This window comes from Ictidomys tridecemlineatus, chromosome 1 (assembly GCF_052094955.1).
Source record: "Ictidomys tridecemlineatus isolate mIctTri1 chromosome 1, mIctTri1.hap1, whole genome shotgun sequence".
NCBI lineage: Eukaryota > Metazoa > Chordata > Mammalia > Rodentia > Sciuridae > Ictidomys > Ictidomys tridecemlineatus.
The window spans coordinates 211,155,295-211,171,815 of NC_135477.1; the positions used below are offsets into that span (position 1 = coordinate 211,155,295).

General features: G+C 40.7%; 1 protein-coding gene across 1 annotated transcript; it reads left to right on the forward strand.

Moving 5' to 3' along the window:
• The first annotated feature begins 279 nt into the window (after positions 1–279).
• Positions 280–15,344, forward strand: Cd180 (CD180 molecule). The gene is made up of 3 exons (XM_005319545.4): positions 280–937; positions 11,257–11,423; positions 12,829–15,344. Exons 1-3 carry the CDS (start codon positions 848–850, stop codon positions 14,555–14,557), a joined length of 1,986 nt encoding a protein of 661 aa, XP_005319602.2. The 5' UTR covers positions 280–847; the 3' UTR covers positions 14,558–15,344.
• The last annotated feature ends 1,177 nt before the right edge of the window (positions 15,345–16,521 follow it).

The following is a 16,521-nucleotide window of genomic DNA, read 5'->3' on the forward strand; positions in this document are numbered from 1 at the left end:
CTTCTTCTAATCACCATGACATCTTGCACCATAATGAGAGTAATTACACTGGTGCTTCCAAGCTATTTCTAAGGAGAAATTGAGCCAAGACTGACATCCTTAGCTCTGCTCGCCCTTGGCCTGGCTGCTTTGTTCATAGCAGCTGCTGTTTAACCTGGGCCAGCTGGGAGGGAACAAGAGGGGAATCCTCCCAAGCTGCTGTGACAGGTCTGTGTCACCAGGTCAAGCCGAAAGGTGGAGTAATCCTCCACCTGTCAAAGATCAGAGGTGGAATTGGACGAGATGGGCCAAGCAGCTTCTGAAACTCAAGAAGTAGGTATACTCATGAATCTGTCACCTCCTGTACCAGTTCACAGCTCCTTGGTCCTCCCACAGGGTACTTTGCCCTGCCAGGTTGCCTCCCACCTCTCCTAGTCACTCATTCGACAGCTAGCAAAGTGACCTCCTGTGTGACTACAGAATCCTGTGTCCACAGCCTCTCTAATAGGGAAGGACAGTTGGAGTTGACCAAACCCTGGCAGCTGGCTTAAAGTCAGTGGGAGCTACCTCACAGAGGGCTGCACAACTGATATCATGTTTGCCAGGAAATGCAAAGCCTCATCCTAGGGCTGGGTTCTCAGTTATTTTTGGCAAAGATGGTGGGTATGCAAAAGGAACTTCCTTTTTTTTTTTTTTTCTTAACCCAGAGGCACTGAATGCTGAGCAGTCGATAGAAATTCTGGTTCCAGGATCACCCTTCTGGGTACCTCTCTAACTGCCAAATGACTGGGATCTTTATAGCTTGATTCAGTTTCTCAGCTCCAAATATTAGGTAATCTCACAAAGCTGGGGCTGCCCTGGACCTGTGATGGCTTCCCTTATCATCTGCTGCTTTTTGGTGGTGCTATTTTCAGCCTGCCATGAAGTCAGCTCCACCTCGGATCAGCTGTGCATTGAGGTGAGTCCAAACTGTTTGTCTTTATCCAGATTAAACTTTCTAAAAATTTCAAGATTCTGCATGTGATCCCTTGGCATTTCAATATGCACTGACTCCAAAAGACCAATGGATCTATAGACGTTTGTCTTTATTATGAGAAAGGAGCCGAAGAACTCAGCTAGGGGATGGTCTGGGAGCATCTTGCGGGGAAGAAGTGAGAATTTCCCTCTTCCTCTAGCAGTTCCTCCCACATGATCCCACTTGAGTCATGAGATAGGAACAGGGCCCTGATACTACAGCAGCCCTGATGAAACTTGCCTCTTTACCTGGGGGAGCTGTTGTCCAACATCCCGGCACGTGGCCAACAGTCCAGACAGTTCTTTGGTTTCCTGGCTGTCAGGATGAGGATTAGTAAAGACAGGCTCTTGCCAGGTTTCAGAGCATTTAAAAGATCATTCTGAATTAGTCTGGCTTTCTCCTCAGGTTGGATAGCCCTCCATCTGTTTGGCTAACTCACAGGAGTCAAATCTCAGAATAGAGCCAAATTGCACCTTCTGTTTTGGACCGTAGCACTATTTATCAACCGGTAGGTAGTTCTTGAAGGGAGTGGTAAGGGAGAGAAAGGGAATGAGCCTCCATCTCTGGCCATCTTCTAAAGGGCTCCAAGTGTCCTCCCAGGTTCCCTGGCCCTGGCAAGCATCCAACACCACGTGGCCTGCTGGACAGGGCTGCAGGCAGAAGTGAATACTGATGGTAGTGGGTTGGTAAGCTGCCTTCCGAAACTGGGGCTGAAAGAAGAGTAAGAGCCAGGAGTGGCAAAGTGTAGGATGACCCTGAGGCAGACACTGGGGACATTAGGAGCAGGATGAGTAAGTGGAGCAAAGCCCTGCCAGACAAGGACAGAAACCAAAGCCAGGCCTGGAACAAAGCCTGGGACAGAAATGAACACAGAAAGAAAGAAAGAAAGAAAGAAAGAAAGAAAGAAAGAAAGAAAGAAAGAAAGAAAGAAAGAAAGAAAGAAAGAAAGAAAGGAGGGAGGGAGGGAGGGAGGGAGGGAGGGAGGGAGGGAGGGAGGGAGGGAGGGAGGGAGGGAGGGAGGGAGGGAGGAAGGAAGGAAGGAAAGAAAGAGAGAAAAGAAAGAAAGAAAGAGAGAAGAGAAAGAGAGAGGGAGAAAGAAAGAAAGAGAGAAGAGAAAGAGAGAGGGAGAAAGAGAGAGGGAGGGAGGGAGGGAGGAAGGAAGGAAGGAAGGAAGGAAGGAAGGAAGGAAGGAAGGAAGGAAGGAAGGAAGACAAACTTGTTAGCCTTGTGTTTGGATGGAATTGGGTACTCTCATACCAAGAGGAGGTGGAGTGCCCAGGGGAAATTAAGGCTGGGACAGTATGTTATTTTGCTCAGGCTCCCATAACCAAGTGTCACAGACTTAGAGGTTTAAACTACAGAAACTTATTCTCTCATAGTTCTGGAGCCTGGAAGTGTGAGATCAAGTTCCCGGTGGGGCATGTTTCTCTTTAGGCCTCTCTTCTTGCGTGTAGCTGCCCATCTTCTCCCTGGGTCTTTGCACAGTCTTCTTACTGGGCATGGCCGTGTCCTGATTTCCTCTTATTATAAGAACACTATCAATCTGAATGAGGGCCAGCCTAGTGACCTTATTTTAGGCCCTATTTCCAAATACGGTCACTTGATGAAGTACTAGGGTTAGGATTGCACCATATGATTTTATACGGGAGACAGGCTGTGGGTGAGGGGGTGACATAATTCAGTTCTGAACAGAAGGGCAAAACCTGAGGAAGCTGTCTCCTTACCATTGGTGTTGGAAGGCCAATTTCTTTTTTCCCCCCATTTTTAATTTTATCCCCACATTATAATTTTTCTTAAATATTTATTTTTTAGGTGTAGATGGACACAACATAATACCTTTATTTTTATGTAGTGCTGAGGATCGAACCCGGGCCCCGCCAGTGCCAGGCGAGCGCTCTAGTGCTGAGCCACAATCCCAGCCCCCCAAATTATGATTTGTTCATATCTCTCCCCAGCACTTCCCTCCTTCCCCCCCCCACCTCCCACTCCTTGGTTCCTTCCCTCTACTGATCTCCCTTTGATTTTCATGACATCGGCCCCCATCTTTCTTTTCCTCTTTTTGTCCCTAGCTTCCACAGCATATGAAAGAGAACATACATTCCCTTGAAGGAAGGTTAATTTCATACAGAAGTGAGTGGCACTATAATGGCATAGGAATGGGGACATGGCCTCCTTGGTCATCAGGGACATGTGCCATCCATCTCCTGCAACACCCTCAGATGGGATAATATGGCATTAAATTCTAGCTTATTCAGGAGCAGGCTATTTTAAATGCCCGCTATTACACCTACCAGTTCACGTCTCAAAACCCTATATCCTTACAAAGCCAATCTGCCCTTCTGAAGGCCACAAGGAGCCCAAGGAAGGGCAGCACTGCTGAGAGATTTGCAAAACACATAGAAATACTGTGCTGGTTGAAATGCATATTGAGAACATCAGGCCCCAGAGTTGCCAGTTCTTTTAAATGACTCCCACTGTAGCAGAGAGGAGGGGAAAGCAATACGGAGAGGACCTCCGTCCTTTGGTCATCTGTTCTGGGGCCTTCTGTACTATGAAGGTCACAGAAGTGGTCTAGGTCCCAGAGCCTGGACGTGTGTTGAATAAAACAGGCAAGACTGAAATCTTCCAGTGCAGCAGACTTCCTGTATTACTTTCTCTAAAAAGACTCTGATTTTAAATGTCTTTGTGTCCAGTAACACTGGATCTATATATCCTTTTACTTTTCTCTCTTGTGTGAGGGCTTTGCGCACATTAGGCAAGATCTCTACCACTGAGCTACATTCCCAGCCCTACATAGGAGCAGATTCTAAAGCTGATTTTCCCACAGTGATAACGTAAGAATCCTTACCACTGTGGGAAACTACAGAGGGACTTGGGAGAGACAGAGATAAATGGGATTTCCAGGCTGCAGGTGAGATGAAAGGAGTAGTTAGGAGAAGAAATGTGTGCCTTTGATGTAAGGGTCTGGCCCCTTCCCAAGTTCAAATCACCCTAACTTTAGCCACCTTCCTTCCCTTGTTCTCTGTTCCCCCTTTCTTCTTCCCCTTCAGTTCAAGCAGAATTGACCACGTACTGTGTGTTCATGAGACTGACCCCCAGTAACTTCTCTAACTTATCCTGAAAATTAGGTTTTGGTTTTGTTTCACTTTGAGTTTAGCAATCTTTTTGTTGAAACGAAATACAAGCCCTAAGTGTGAGGTTAAATGCATTTTCACCAAGTGAATATATTCATATAACCAGCACATAGATGAGAACACAGAACATGCTCAGTACATGGAAGCCTTCCTCATGCCTCCTCCCTGTCACTAATCCCCAAAGGCATCCAGTCCTCTAACTTCTATCGTCATCATTCTTTTTGCCTGGATTTGAGCTTATAAATGTGGAAGCCCATGGTGTGCATTATTTTTGTCTGTCTACCTTCTTTTGCTCAACGTCAAATCCTTGGTGGTGTGTGCAGCAGTCATTCATTCAAGTTCATCACTGAACCACACTGTTTGATCAGTGAGCTGCCATTTATTAATGACTTCTACTGTTAATGGATATTGGCATTGTTTGTAGTTTTTTGACTGTCATGAATGATGCTATTTTGGGTGTTCTTGTCTTTAATTAACAAAGGTATGAATATTTATTAAGTTGTGTGTCTTAGAATGGATGTATTTGGTCATAGGGTAATCATAATTTTAACTTCGATATTTCAAATGGTTTCCTAAAATGTTGGTACCAATTTATACTTATTGGAAAAGTGTATGAATTCCGATTGCTCCACAAATTCACTAGCATTTTATTTTTTTAATTTTTTTAAAGAGAGAGGGAGACACAATTTTCAATATTTATTTATTTATTTTAGTTTTTGATGAACACAACATCTTTATTTTTATGTGGTGCTGAGGATCGAACCCAGCGCCCCACGTGTGCCAGGCGAACACGTTACCGCTTGAGCCACATCCCCAGCCTTCACTAGCATTTTATATTGTTTGTTTTTAAGTGTTGGCCCTTGTGATGGGAAGGTAGTAGTATTTCCCTAAGATTTAATTTTTGCTTGCTTTCTTTCTTCCCTCCTTCTTCCTTCCTTCCTTCCTTCCTTCCTTCCTTCCTTTCTTTCCTTTTGTGGTGCTGGAGATTAAACCCTAATTTTTGTTTTCTTAAAGAATAATTAATTTGAGCACATATTCATACTTTGGCTAATCATTACATTACATGTGTGTATGTTTTGTCTGGGATCAGACCTACAGCTTTGTGCATACTAGGCAAGAGCTCTATCACTGAGCTACATTCTCAGCCCTGCATAATCCCTTTTATGTGTGGGAGGTGCCTGTTCAAGTCTCTTGCCCATTTTCTCATAGGCTGTCTTGATTTGTAGATATTGTTTATGTTTTGTGAATAAAAATCCCATATGAGAATGCAAATTTATCTTCTCCTACTCTGTGACTTACCCTTCTACTCCCCTTAATGGTATCTTTTGCTAAATAGAAGTTCTTAATTTTATTATAGCTCAAAGTATCATTTTTCCTTTAGTTTTCTTGCATGTCCATGTTTAAGAAATTTTGGTTATCCCAAGACTATGATGATATTATCCAGTGATTTTTGTCTAGGAATTTGTTTCATATTTATTTCCACTTCTATATTTCATGCATTCCAGGTGGCAGTTGGGAATAATTTTTAATAAAACTTTTTGATTAAAAAGAGTTTAAACTGGACTGGGGTTGTGGCTCAGCAGTAAGGCGCTTACCTAGCACATGTGAGGCACTGGGTTCAATCCTCAACACCACATAAAAGTAAATAAGTAAAATAAAGGTATTGTGTCCAACTACAACTAACATATTTGTAGTTGGACACAATACCTTTATTTTATTTATATATATGGGAGTTCAAACCTACCAACGGATTTGAGAGATATTACAGTGAACACTCACAAACCTTTCAAACAGATTCTTCCATTGTTAGATGCTATATATTTTCTCTGTGTGTGTGAATGTGAAATATATGTATATAGAGAGGTAAGTAACAAAATTATAGCCATGACCAAGCCTTCAGAGGATGACAAATATGAAGAGTAGCAGGAATCCAGTGTTCAGTGATTTGGATTTTGATCATGGGAACATTTTACATGCAACTTAGAATAATTACTTGAAGAGGGAAGGCAGGCCTCCCCATTTCAAATGGGCTCATCTTAACCATTCTCTTTCCCCAAAAATCACAGTAGGAGAGTGTCCTTCAGTCCTAGGTATGGAGCAGGGGTCCTCAGCAGAGCTCTTTTTGAGGGCTACTCCAAGTTTATGGATGCAAGAACTTCCCAATAGCTTTAGATAATGATGTGATGCTGTGCAGATCCCATTAAGGGCTAACTTCTTGTAGTGCTGACACACATTTTAATCCTCATAGTAAGGCTGCAAGATGAGGTTATCATCCCCAGTCCACAGCTGGAGAAACCACATGTCCAGGCAACAGAATTTTGTGTTGAGAACTGGGACTTGAACCCCAGTGGACTGATTATAAAGATAAATAAATAAATAGACATATAATTGGAATGCCCAAAGTTTTAGGGATGTACCTTCTTGGGGGTGTTTGTTTTATTTTGTTTTCAGAGAGTAATCATTGCTCTAAGATTCATCTTACCAGCCAAACTGCTCTCTCTTGGATAGAGGTGTGATTGAAGAGGGAGGGTTGGGGGTCAGTGTCCCAGACTCCTTGTGCATGCATGTGACAAGTGCAGATGAGACGCCTGAAAAGGTGGGAATAAGCACTTGAGTGGAATTCAAAGCGTTCCAAATTAGAAAATGCTTCCACACTTGCAAAGAGAGAAAATACAGTGGGATGGGAGGGAGTTAGAGATACATTGCAGAAAGAAGCAAAATAAGATACTGATTGAAAAAATGCAAATGAATACCTGCAGGGAAAAGGGATTGCAAATACAAATGTAGCACTTGGGAGCCTTGCTCCGGGTAAAAGGCACAGCTCTGAGACCAAGCTGGAGACAAAGTGGTTGGCACAGGTCCCAGGGTACAGTGAGTCCTAAGCAAATGCCCGTTGATTTTGAATACGGGTGGGCATGGAATAGTTGTCATGAATACCAGGCAGCTTTACCGGAATTATGTCAGAAGGATCCTGTCTGCAATTGCCACGAGCCACAGTAGAGGAATAAGAAAGCAACTTTGGAAACTGACCACCTACTGAATTATAGAAAGAAAAGACTGGGCTTGTAGGAAGTGGACATGTGGATCTCAGGGAAACTACAGTGTGGGTTGTGTCTGTCTGGATATAAAAATAAAGCATGTAGTGCTGGCAGTGACCAAGCTGTCTGTTCCTTTTCTGCATCCTGTCTTCATTCACTGAAGAATTGTCACTCTGCTGTTCTGCAACCCTGTGCTGATCTATCAGAACTTTCTGAAAGTTTTAATCTGAATCTTGACTGGGAGAAATACACAACATGACTGATACAGTATTTTTACAAAAAAAAAAAAAAGTATAACCTGAGTCAACTATGAGGAAACATATAAGAGACATTTTGCTAGATATGAGCCTGTATTTTTCAGAAGATACCAGTGTCATAACACATGATGACAGGCTAAAGAATTGTCTCAAATTAAAGGAATCTAAGGAACTATGACTACTAAATGTAAACAGTATAAGATCCTGGGTTGGAAAAACAAAAATTATTGAAAAGGACAATGTTGAGACAAGTAGCAAAATTTGAATATATACTATGTTAGTAGTAACATTGAATCAGCATTAAATATTAAATATTCTGAATTTGATAATAGCATTGTGATTATATATCCTTAAGACATATAAGATATTTAGGGGTGAAAGTTCATGCTATCTTACTCCCATTCAAAAATAATGAGACTAATAATAGTCTCATTATTCCAGCAACAGCAGAGCTATGATAAAGCTACCTGGTATTCATGACAACTGTCCCATGCCCACCCCTATTCAGAATCAAGGGGCACACACACACATGCACTTTCAACCTTAAAAAATACAGTCTACTAAAAATAATCCAATGCTTCTTGGAATCATGATTCTGGAGTGTGTAGTGCTTTGGTATCCCATCATCATACCAATATTGACAGTATAATTGTGATTACAAAAACTGTAAGGGAGGGCCATGTGTGTGTTGAGTGAGTCCAAGACATTTCTGAAAATCTGTTTGGTTTTTAAATTCTCTTAGCTGCATTTCTTGTCACTTCCTCTTTCTCCTGGCAATCAAGGGCAGAGAGTTTATTGTCATTTCCACCTAACTTGAGATTACAAAGCACAAGCTTTGGGCAGGCTGCTGGTAACCCTTGGGCCCTAGCTCTCTGCTAGGTAAAAGAGATCTTTTCATTTACTAACTTTTCCTTTTCCTAGTTGTTCCCTCAGGCCACTGGCTCAGTAGGGGTCCTCCTGGATTCTCGATTTTCTGAATCACATTATTTCAATAAAGTACTTACTAAAGCACACAAGAGGCTGAGACATGGAATAATTTAGGTGTCACGGGGCACTTGCATATTCAGTAGAAGGAAGGAATTGCGAGCATTGAGACTTTTGCTGTAGGGTCAGAATAGAGCAAGACGAATTGGGGGAAGTCCCCTTTCTCCAAGCGTATATGAAATCAGTTATGCCAATGGAGACCAGAAAAGAAAATTGTCTCCTTCAAGCTGATCAGCACCATGGCAACTATAGGGACTGCAGCTGCACATACACATACTTTCTGGGTTGTCTGGCCACCAAGGACAGTATAGCAAAATAAAATATATATTTTTTTCCTCACCAGTCAGTTAAATCCAAGTTTCCAATGCAAAGTGTGCATTTCAAGGACATTATATAGATTTGCAGCAGTGCCTAGAGGACTTTGGGTCTATAAGAATGAAGAATGAATTACAAGGAAATATAAATATGGCATTTTCATCAGTGACAACTATAATATTGTCACAATATTGAAGGAAACTAGTGATTTCTTATAGATGTACATGCTCACTGTTGCTATAAAAAACGCACAACTAAGCAGAAATTAGAGAAAAGCAAAAAAAAAAAAAAAAAAAAAGATTAAAATGGCAACATCCTGAGCCTCATGATTCAGGGAAAAGAAGAACACTTTCAGTTCTGTTTCCAGCTAAGCAGGTCTCTTTGCAACTGATCTGGAGAGCAGCTGATCTGGAGTTTGGTGGGGTAGATCTTTTGCAGTCGGGGCAGTCTCAGAGGAGCCTCTAGGAAGCCTAGGTATGATCAGGAGGGGCAAGGACAAGAAGGATGGATGAAGTCACCTGGGGCCTGAGACATCTAAGAGCTGGTTCATGGTCCTTGGCGCCCATCTCTTGGGGCCTCCAAGGGGCATTTGTCCTGGAGATCATTTCTTTCTTACCTAGGAGCTTCCACAGGAAAGACATGCCCCTTCCTAGGTGCCCCCTTACCCTCCATGATGAAGTGTCATCCAGATTAATTATGATCCCACCATCATAACTGTTTCCAACTTTTACCTTGTTAGGCTAAGATTTTTAATTTTGGATAAGCAACCTCCACCTAAATATCACTCCACATCCAGCAAACATCACCGTTTTACTTACTAATTTTTTATCTGTCCACTCCTCCTATCATTTTTTTGCCAGGTATTTTAAAGCAAATTCCCAACATCACATCATTTTAAATCTAAATACTTAAATACGCATCTCAAAAGAAAAAAAAGGGAACATTGATTGAATATAACCATAAGGCCTCTAACATTAACAAAATTCATAATTTCTTTTTTTTATTGGAATATTACTCAGCTTTAAAGAAGAGAGGAATTATGGCATTTGCCAGTAAATGGATGGAGTTGGAGAATATCATGCTAAGTGAAAAAAGCCAATCTCAAAAAACAAAAGCCTGGATGTTTTCTCTCATATGCAGATGCTAATTCATAATTTCTTAACACCATCAAATTCTATCTCATTTAAATGTCTCTAATTATCTAAAAATGTCTTTTTCTAACTGTTCTACTTGAGTCATAATCTAAACAAAGCCTAGTCTGTTATTTGTTGGTTGTATCTCTTAAGTAGCTTTTGTACCACTTTGTGTTTTTTTTAAAGCTGTCTCTCTTCTCTTTCTTTCTCTCTCTTTCACATACTAATGAAACAAAGATGTTTTTTATTATGTGCCACTTTTTGCATTTGATTAACTGCTACCATTAGCTTAAATCTGTCATATCACTTGTGAAAAGCAGACCTAAAGTCTTCATTGAATTCAAGTTAATTACTTTCTTTTTGGCAAGAATACTGCATAGGTGGCTCTGTGTACTTCATATTGTACTATGTCAGAAAGTGAATAATGTCTCATTGTCCTATTTTTCTGATGCCAGTTTAATATTGATTGCTTATTTTCAAGATGAAACAAACACTTCTATTTATTACAAATCAAAACTAACCAAAGTATAATCAGAGGAATCTTATTTATATTTTTATTCCTCTATCTGGTACTTTCTGTCCTCTTAAAGATCACTGGATTTTTTAGACATAGTTTCTTTCCAAAAATACGATAATATTTGGGTTTTTTTTTTTTGTTTTTTTTTTTTTTGGTACCAGGGATTTAACCCAGGGGCACTTTCCCACTGAGCCACATTCCTAGCACTTATTTAGAGATAGGGTCTTGTTAAGTTGCTTTAGGGGCTCACTAAGAAGCTGAGGATGGCTTTGAGCTCAGGATCCTCTTGCCTCAGCCTCCCAAGCCACTGGAATTACATGTGTGCACCACTGAGCCCAGCTCAAGTATCCTTGTTATGAAAACCTAGCATACTCTATGCTATATACACTGCATACGCTGTTTGGTGCTTTGTTTTTTTCACCTTACACCATGTCCTGGATCTCACTCCCTACCAATATATGCAGATCTTTCTCATTCTTGCTGAGGTTTCCATTTTGAGAATGTATCATATTTTGGTCAATTATTCCCACATTGATAGATAGCCTGGTTTTGCTATTACAAATATATATATAAAATGAATAATATCATGGAAAAATCATGTTTTTATATATATTTTTTAGTTGCACTTGGACACAATACCTTTAATTTATTTATTTATTTTTATGCAGTGCTGAGAATCAAACCCAGCACCTCATACACACTAGGCAAGCATTCTACCCCTGAGCTACAACCCCAGGCCCTCATGTTGTGTTTCTGCAAGAGTATATTTGGTAAGGATTACTAAAAGTGGGATTGCTGCTCAAAGGGTAAAATGTGTCTAATTTTTCTAGATAGTCAATCAAATCTCTAAATCCTATATTAATTTACATTATTTCTCCCATCAGAAAGAAGCCAACAAAACATATAACTGTGAAAATTTAGGTCTCAGTGAAATTCCTGACACCCTACCAAACACAACAGAATTTTTGGAATTCAGCTTTAATTTCTTGCCTACAATTCAAAATACAACTTTCAGCAGACTCATAGATCTTACTTTTTTGGATTTAACCAGGTATGTATCTGAGTTCCTGTGTACTCTTGATGTTTTACTTAAGAAGAAACAAAATTTGCATTTGAATTGTCCCCAGGATCTTCTTTTGGGGCACAGGGACACTCTGCTTATTCTGTATTTTCATTTATTCCTTCATCTGAAATACTTTAATGCAAGTGAAATGTAATTTAAATAAACAACAATCAATGGACAGGAAAGTGAGTTGTTTTCAAACTAGCTGCATCAGCAGTACCATTGAAGAAGTTCTAAGGAATGTTAAAAAAAAGTGAAAATAAATTCTACACTGAATCAGACACCATATTATACTATATTTTAACACAGTTGACTATTATTAGGTGAATTGCATGTAACAAAAGTCATGAGAAACACACATACCTCCTAATTCTTTTTTTTTAATTGAAAAAAGAGTTCCATTATTTGGCTTTAGTGGCAGAATCAGTGGACAAAAGTATTACCAGAAAGTAAGGGAAGAAAACAGAAGAATGTGCAGCTTGTGTGTGTGTGTGGAGTGGGGGAAGGGGCCCCACATGTTCATGACTTCTGCACCCCCTGCAATAGTTCAATGACTTCCACTTGTGTCTTTCCACTTGAGTTTCTGCAAAGTGGAAGAAAGCACACACCCATAACACTGTTTGATCTTTACAATCACCTCTGTGGGGTGCCAATTAATATTACCACCCATTTCTGCAGTTAGATGCAGAAACTATCAGTGTGTGTGTGTGTGTGTGTGTGTGTGTGTGTGTGTGTGTGTGTAAGTGTGTGTGTTTAATCCAGTACTTTAAGATGCAGTACCAGGATGGATTTCTCTTAACTTCTAGCATTCTGTAGTTCAATGGAGCATTTTTACATACATCATTTGACATACAATAATTCTACAAAATAGTCATTATTTTTGTATTTCATAGATGAAAGAGGAAGGCTGAGTGTAGCATGTAGCACATGCCTAACATGTGTAAGGGCATAGGCTCAATCCCCAGCAACTCTTTCTTCCCCCAAAATAGGCTTTAACTTGCCAAGGATGCCAAGGATAAATACATACCATGTATTATCTATTATACATTACATATGGCACATTTTATATTACTTAATATAATAAATCACAGTTTGGGTTTGCCTACAAAAAAAATCAAACCACTAATTGTTCCTTAGAATACAGATAGAAACCTCTGAGTGTTCTATCTAAATAGGAAAGACAGACATCTGGAATAAATTCCAAATCAGAGCTCTCAGTACTAGGGCTATTCATTAATTATCTTGACAGGCCATCTGTGGGTATGGAAGAAAGTTTTTGTGTTGGATAACATATAGTGTTTTTTGGTATACAAAAGATGGCCTTGGGAATGTGGTGACAGCATTTTCCCTTTTTTTCTAATTAATCATTGTTAAATACAATTATCTTTTCAAGGTGCCAGATTAACTGGATACATGATGACACTTTTCAAAGCCATCATCAGTTGAGCACACTGATATTAACTGGAAACCCTCTGATATTCATGGCAGAAACAGCATTTAACGGGCCCAAGTCACTGAAGCATTTGTTCTTAATTCAAACAGGAATATCCAGTCTTGAGTTTATCCCACCTCACAATCTGGAAAACTTGGAAAGTTTGCATCTGGGGAGCAACCATATTTCTTCCATTAAGCTCCCAAATGATTTCCCAGCAGGGAATCTGAAAGTCCTGGATTTTCAGAATAATGCTATACACTACTTTTCTAGAGAAGATGTGAACTCTCTGAAGCAGGCCACCAACCTAAGTCTTAACTTCAATGGCAATGACATTAAAGGCATTGAGCCTGGGGCTTTCAGTTCACAATTCTTCCAAAGCTTGAACTTTGGAGGGACTCGTGACTTGTCTGTCATATTCAGTGGTCTACGGAACTCTACTATTCAATCTCTCTGGTTGGGGACATTTGAGGACATTGATAACCAATATCTAAGTTCAGCCACATTTCAGGGTCTTTGTGACACATCTGTTGAGAGCATCAACCTGCAAAAGCATCATTTCTCTGACTTCTCCTCCACCACGTTTCGATGCTTTGCCCAACTCCAGAATCTGGATCTAACGGCCACTCACCTGCAAGAATTACCCTCTGGGATTGAGGGTATGAACTCACTCAAGAAATTAGTTCTCAACGTAAATAAATTTGACCAATTGTGTCAAATCAATGCTGCCAATTTCCCCTCCCTTACACACCTCTATGTCAAAGGCAACATGAAGAAGCTTCACCTCGGTACTGGCTGTTTAGAAAAACTAGAGAATCTTCAGAAACTCGATTTAAGCCACAGCGGCATAGAAGCTTCTGATTGCTGCAATCTGCAGCTCAAAAATCTTCCCCACTTGCAAAGTCTAAACCTGAGCTACAATGAGCTCATTGGTTTTCAGAGGGAGGCGTTCCAAGCATGTCCTCAGCTAGAGATCTTGGATTTGTCATTTACCCACTTACATGTGAGTGCACCACAAAGTCCTTTCCAAAACCTTCATCACCTGAAGATTCTGAATCTCTCTCATAGCTTCCTTGATACCAGCAATCAGCTTCTTCTAGCAGGCCTGCCAGACCTTCGGCATCTGAACTTACAGGGGAATCATTTTCAAGATGGGAGTATCCCGAAGAACAACCTACTTCAGACAGTGGGAAGCTTGGAGATTCTGGTTTTATCCTCCAGTGACCTCTTGTCCATAGACCAGCAGGCCTTCCACAGCCTTGATAAAATGAGTCACGTAGACTTAAGTCACAATAATCTGACATCAAATAGCATTGATGCTCTTAGCCATCTTAAGGGGATCTACCTCAATTTGGCCGCTAATGCTATTGGCATTATCTCACCCCATCTCCTCTCCATCTTGTCCCAGCAGAGCACTATTAATTTAAGTCACAATCCCCTGGACTGCACGTGCTCAAACATTCACTTTTTAACATGGTACAAAGAAAACCTGCAAAAACTCGAGGACTTGGAGGAGACTGTGTGCGCAAATCCCCCATCACTACAGGGAGTTCAACTGTCTGATGTCCGGCTGTCCTGTGGAATTACCCCCGTGGGAATTTTATTTCTAACAGTATTTTTTCTCCTGGTCTCCATTCTACTCATTTTCGCAATTAAATTCTTTCTCAGGTGGAAATACCAACACATTTAGTGCTGAAGGCTTCTAGAGAAGGCAAACAGAACGTGTTGGGCACAATTGCCTTAACTGGAGAAATAGTTGGATGTGGGTAACCAGACTCTTCAGACCAGCTCCTGGTGTTGGGCTGGGATTGACTGTGCATTTTAAGTTTTTTACTTTTTTACTTTAATTTTGTTTTGTGTTGTTTTGGGGTTTTTTTGTTTTGTTTTGTCTTTTTGAGCTTCTTACCCTTATGAGTCCTTCATGGCAGGTAAACTGACTGGGGCCAGAGGACCCTGCTATGGGAGGCACCTTACCATTTATTTCCTCCCATGGAAAATGACTGAAGTTGGGGAGGGAGCCTTGGCAATGCCACCTGCCTTCCACTCACTCAGAGACCTCACAGAACCTCATCCCTGGAAGGAGATCACCATCCCCATAACTTGGCAATGCTGAGGCCAACCCTATTCACTTGTACTTTCTCCCATAACTCAGTCATTGTGCTTGAGTCAAAATTCTCAATAATGTAGCCATTTGGAAAACTTAGTCCAGGGCAAAGTCTCATTGAATATTTTAAATGAAAAAAGAGAAAAACGCAACCTGGGCATGGTGATGCACACATGTAATCCCAGTGGCCTGGGAGGCTGAGACAGGAGGATGGTAAATTTGAGTCCAGCCTCAGCAACTAAGCAAGACCCTGTCTCAAAATAAGAAACAAAAAGGGCTGAGGATGTTCAGTGGTTAAGTGCCCCAGGGTTCAATCTCTTGTATCAAAAAATGAAACAAAATAAAACAAAAAAAGAATCTAAAGGACTGAGAAATTAATTGTGCTTTCAAATAGATCTCATTAATCTACTAAGTCCTTAGGTTTCTAGGTCTTGATAATGCCTCTGGAATGAAAATAACTACAAAAAAAACACCAAACAAAACAAACAAACAAACAAACAAAAAACCATTCCTTTACCCCTTAATCCCTGAAGTCTAGGATTTTATTCACCTCCATCCTTCACCTTCACTACCTGTCTGGTGTTCTGGCTTTTATGTGGTAGATCTCACTTAGTAATGGGCTGCGGTCCAAAATGCTCTTCTTGTCTAGGTATCTAGTCCTCAGAAGCCTCTTTCCCATGGAATGATGAGATAAATGGTGACTGGTTCCCAGACTGGTCCTCAAACATCTATTTATCTCAGAGAGCATGCTTACATGAAAACTAGTTAGGAACACAGTAAAGCTGGCTTCGTGACAGTTTCTGTTGAGGCTGAGGGTGTCAGTGAAGGTCGTGCCAGCAATAGACACGGGACAGAGTCATTGAGTACAAATAGACAAAGAGGATGAAGAAGGTGGCAGTGTCAACACTGAGACCTTCCCCAGGCCCACTGAGTCCCATTCAACTGGGCCTTGCCCTTCTGAGGCTGGATGATTGGACAAGCTTGCTGGGAGCTCTTGTATTCAGCTGCTGCTTTTATAGCCTGCTTCCTCCTCCTCCACATCCATGGATTCAAGCAACTGCAGATGGACAATATTTGAAAAAAAAAAACTCCAAGTGTACAGAATATGCACAGAAAATTTTCATGTCATTGTTCCCTAAGCAATATAGCACAACAATTGTTTACATAGTACTAATATTGTTTGGGATGTTTATAAGTAACCTAGAGATGATTTAAAGTGTATGGGAAGATGTGTGTAGGTTATCTGAAAATATTGTGCCATTTTATATAAGGAACTCTAGCATCTGGGGATTCTGGAATCTGTGAGAGGTCCTGGAACCAATCCTCTATAGAAACCAAAGGGTGACTGCACAAGGGCTCTATTAAGTTCTACTATCAATTTTTAGGTCAAAGAGAGTATCATTCTGAAATTCTGCTTGGCTATCAAAGTAAAAGTTGATCAATTTTAATATCCAATCCGAAATTTTTTGCCCTTAGACTAAAGGCATAATAGTGGGACATGATCATGGAATGTGGGAATTCATCCTCTTTGCTTCTTCTTCATTCCCTGG

Bases quoted from the DNA above. Each gene is read 5' to 3' on its own strand.
- Cd180 (XM_005319545.4), top strand. From the start codon at position 848: ATGGCTTCCCTTATCATCTGCTGCTTTTTGGTGGTGCTATTTTCAGCC. The intron at 938-11,256 runs GTGAGTCCAAAC...TTCTCCCATCAG, and splicing joins CGGATCAGCTGTGCATTGAG to AAAGAAGCCAACAAAACATA. The intron at 11,424-12,828 runs GTATGTATCTGA...TATCTTTTCAAG, and splicing joins ACTTTTTTGGATTTAACCAG to GTGCCAGATTAACTGGATAC.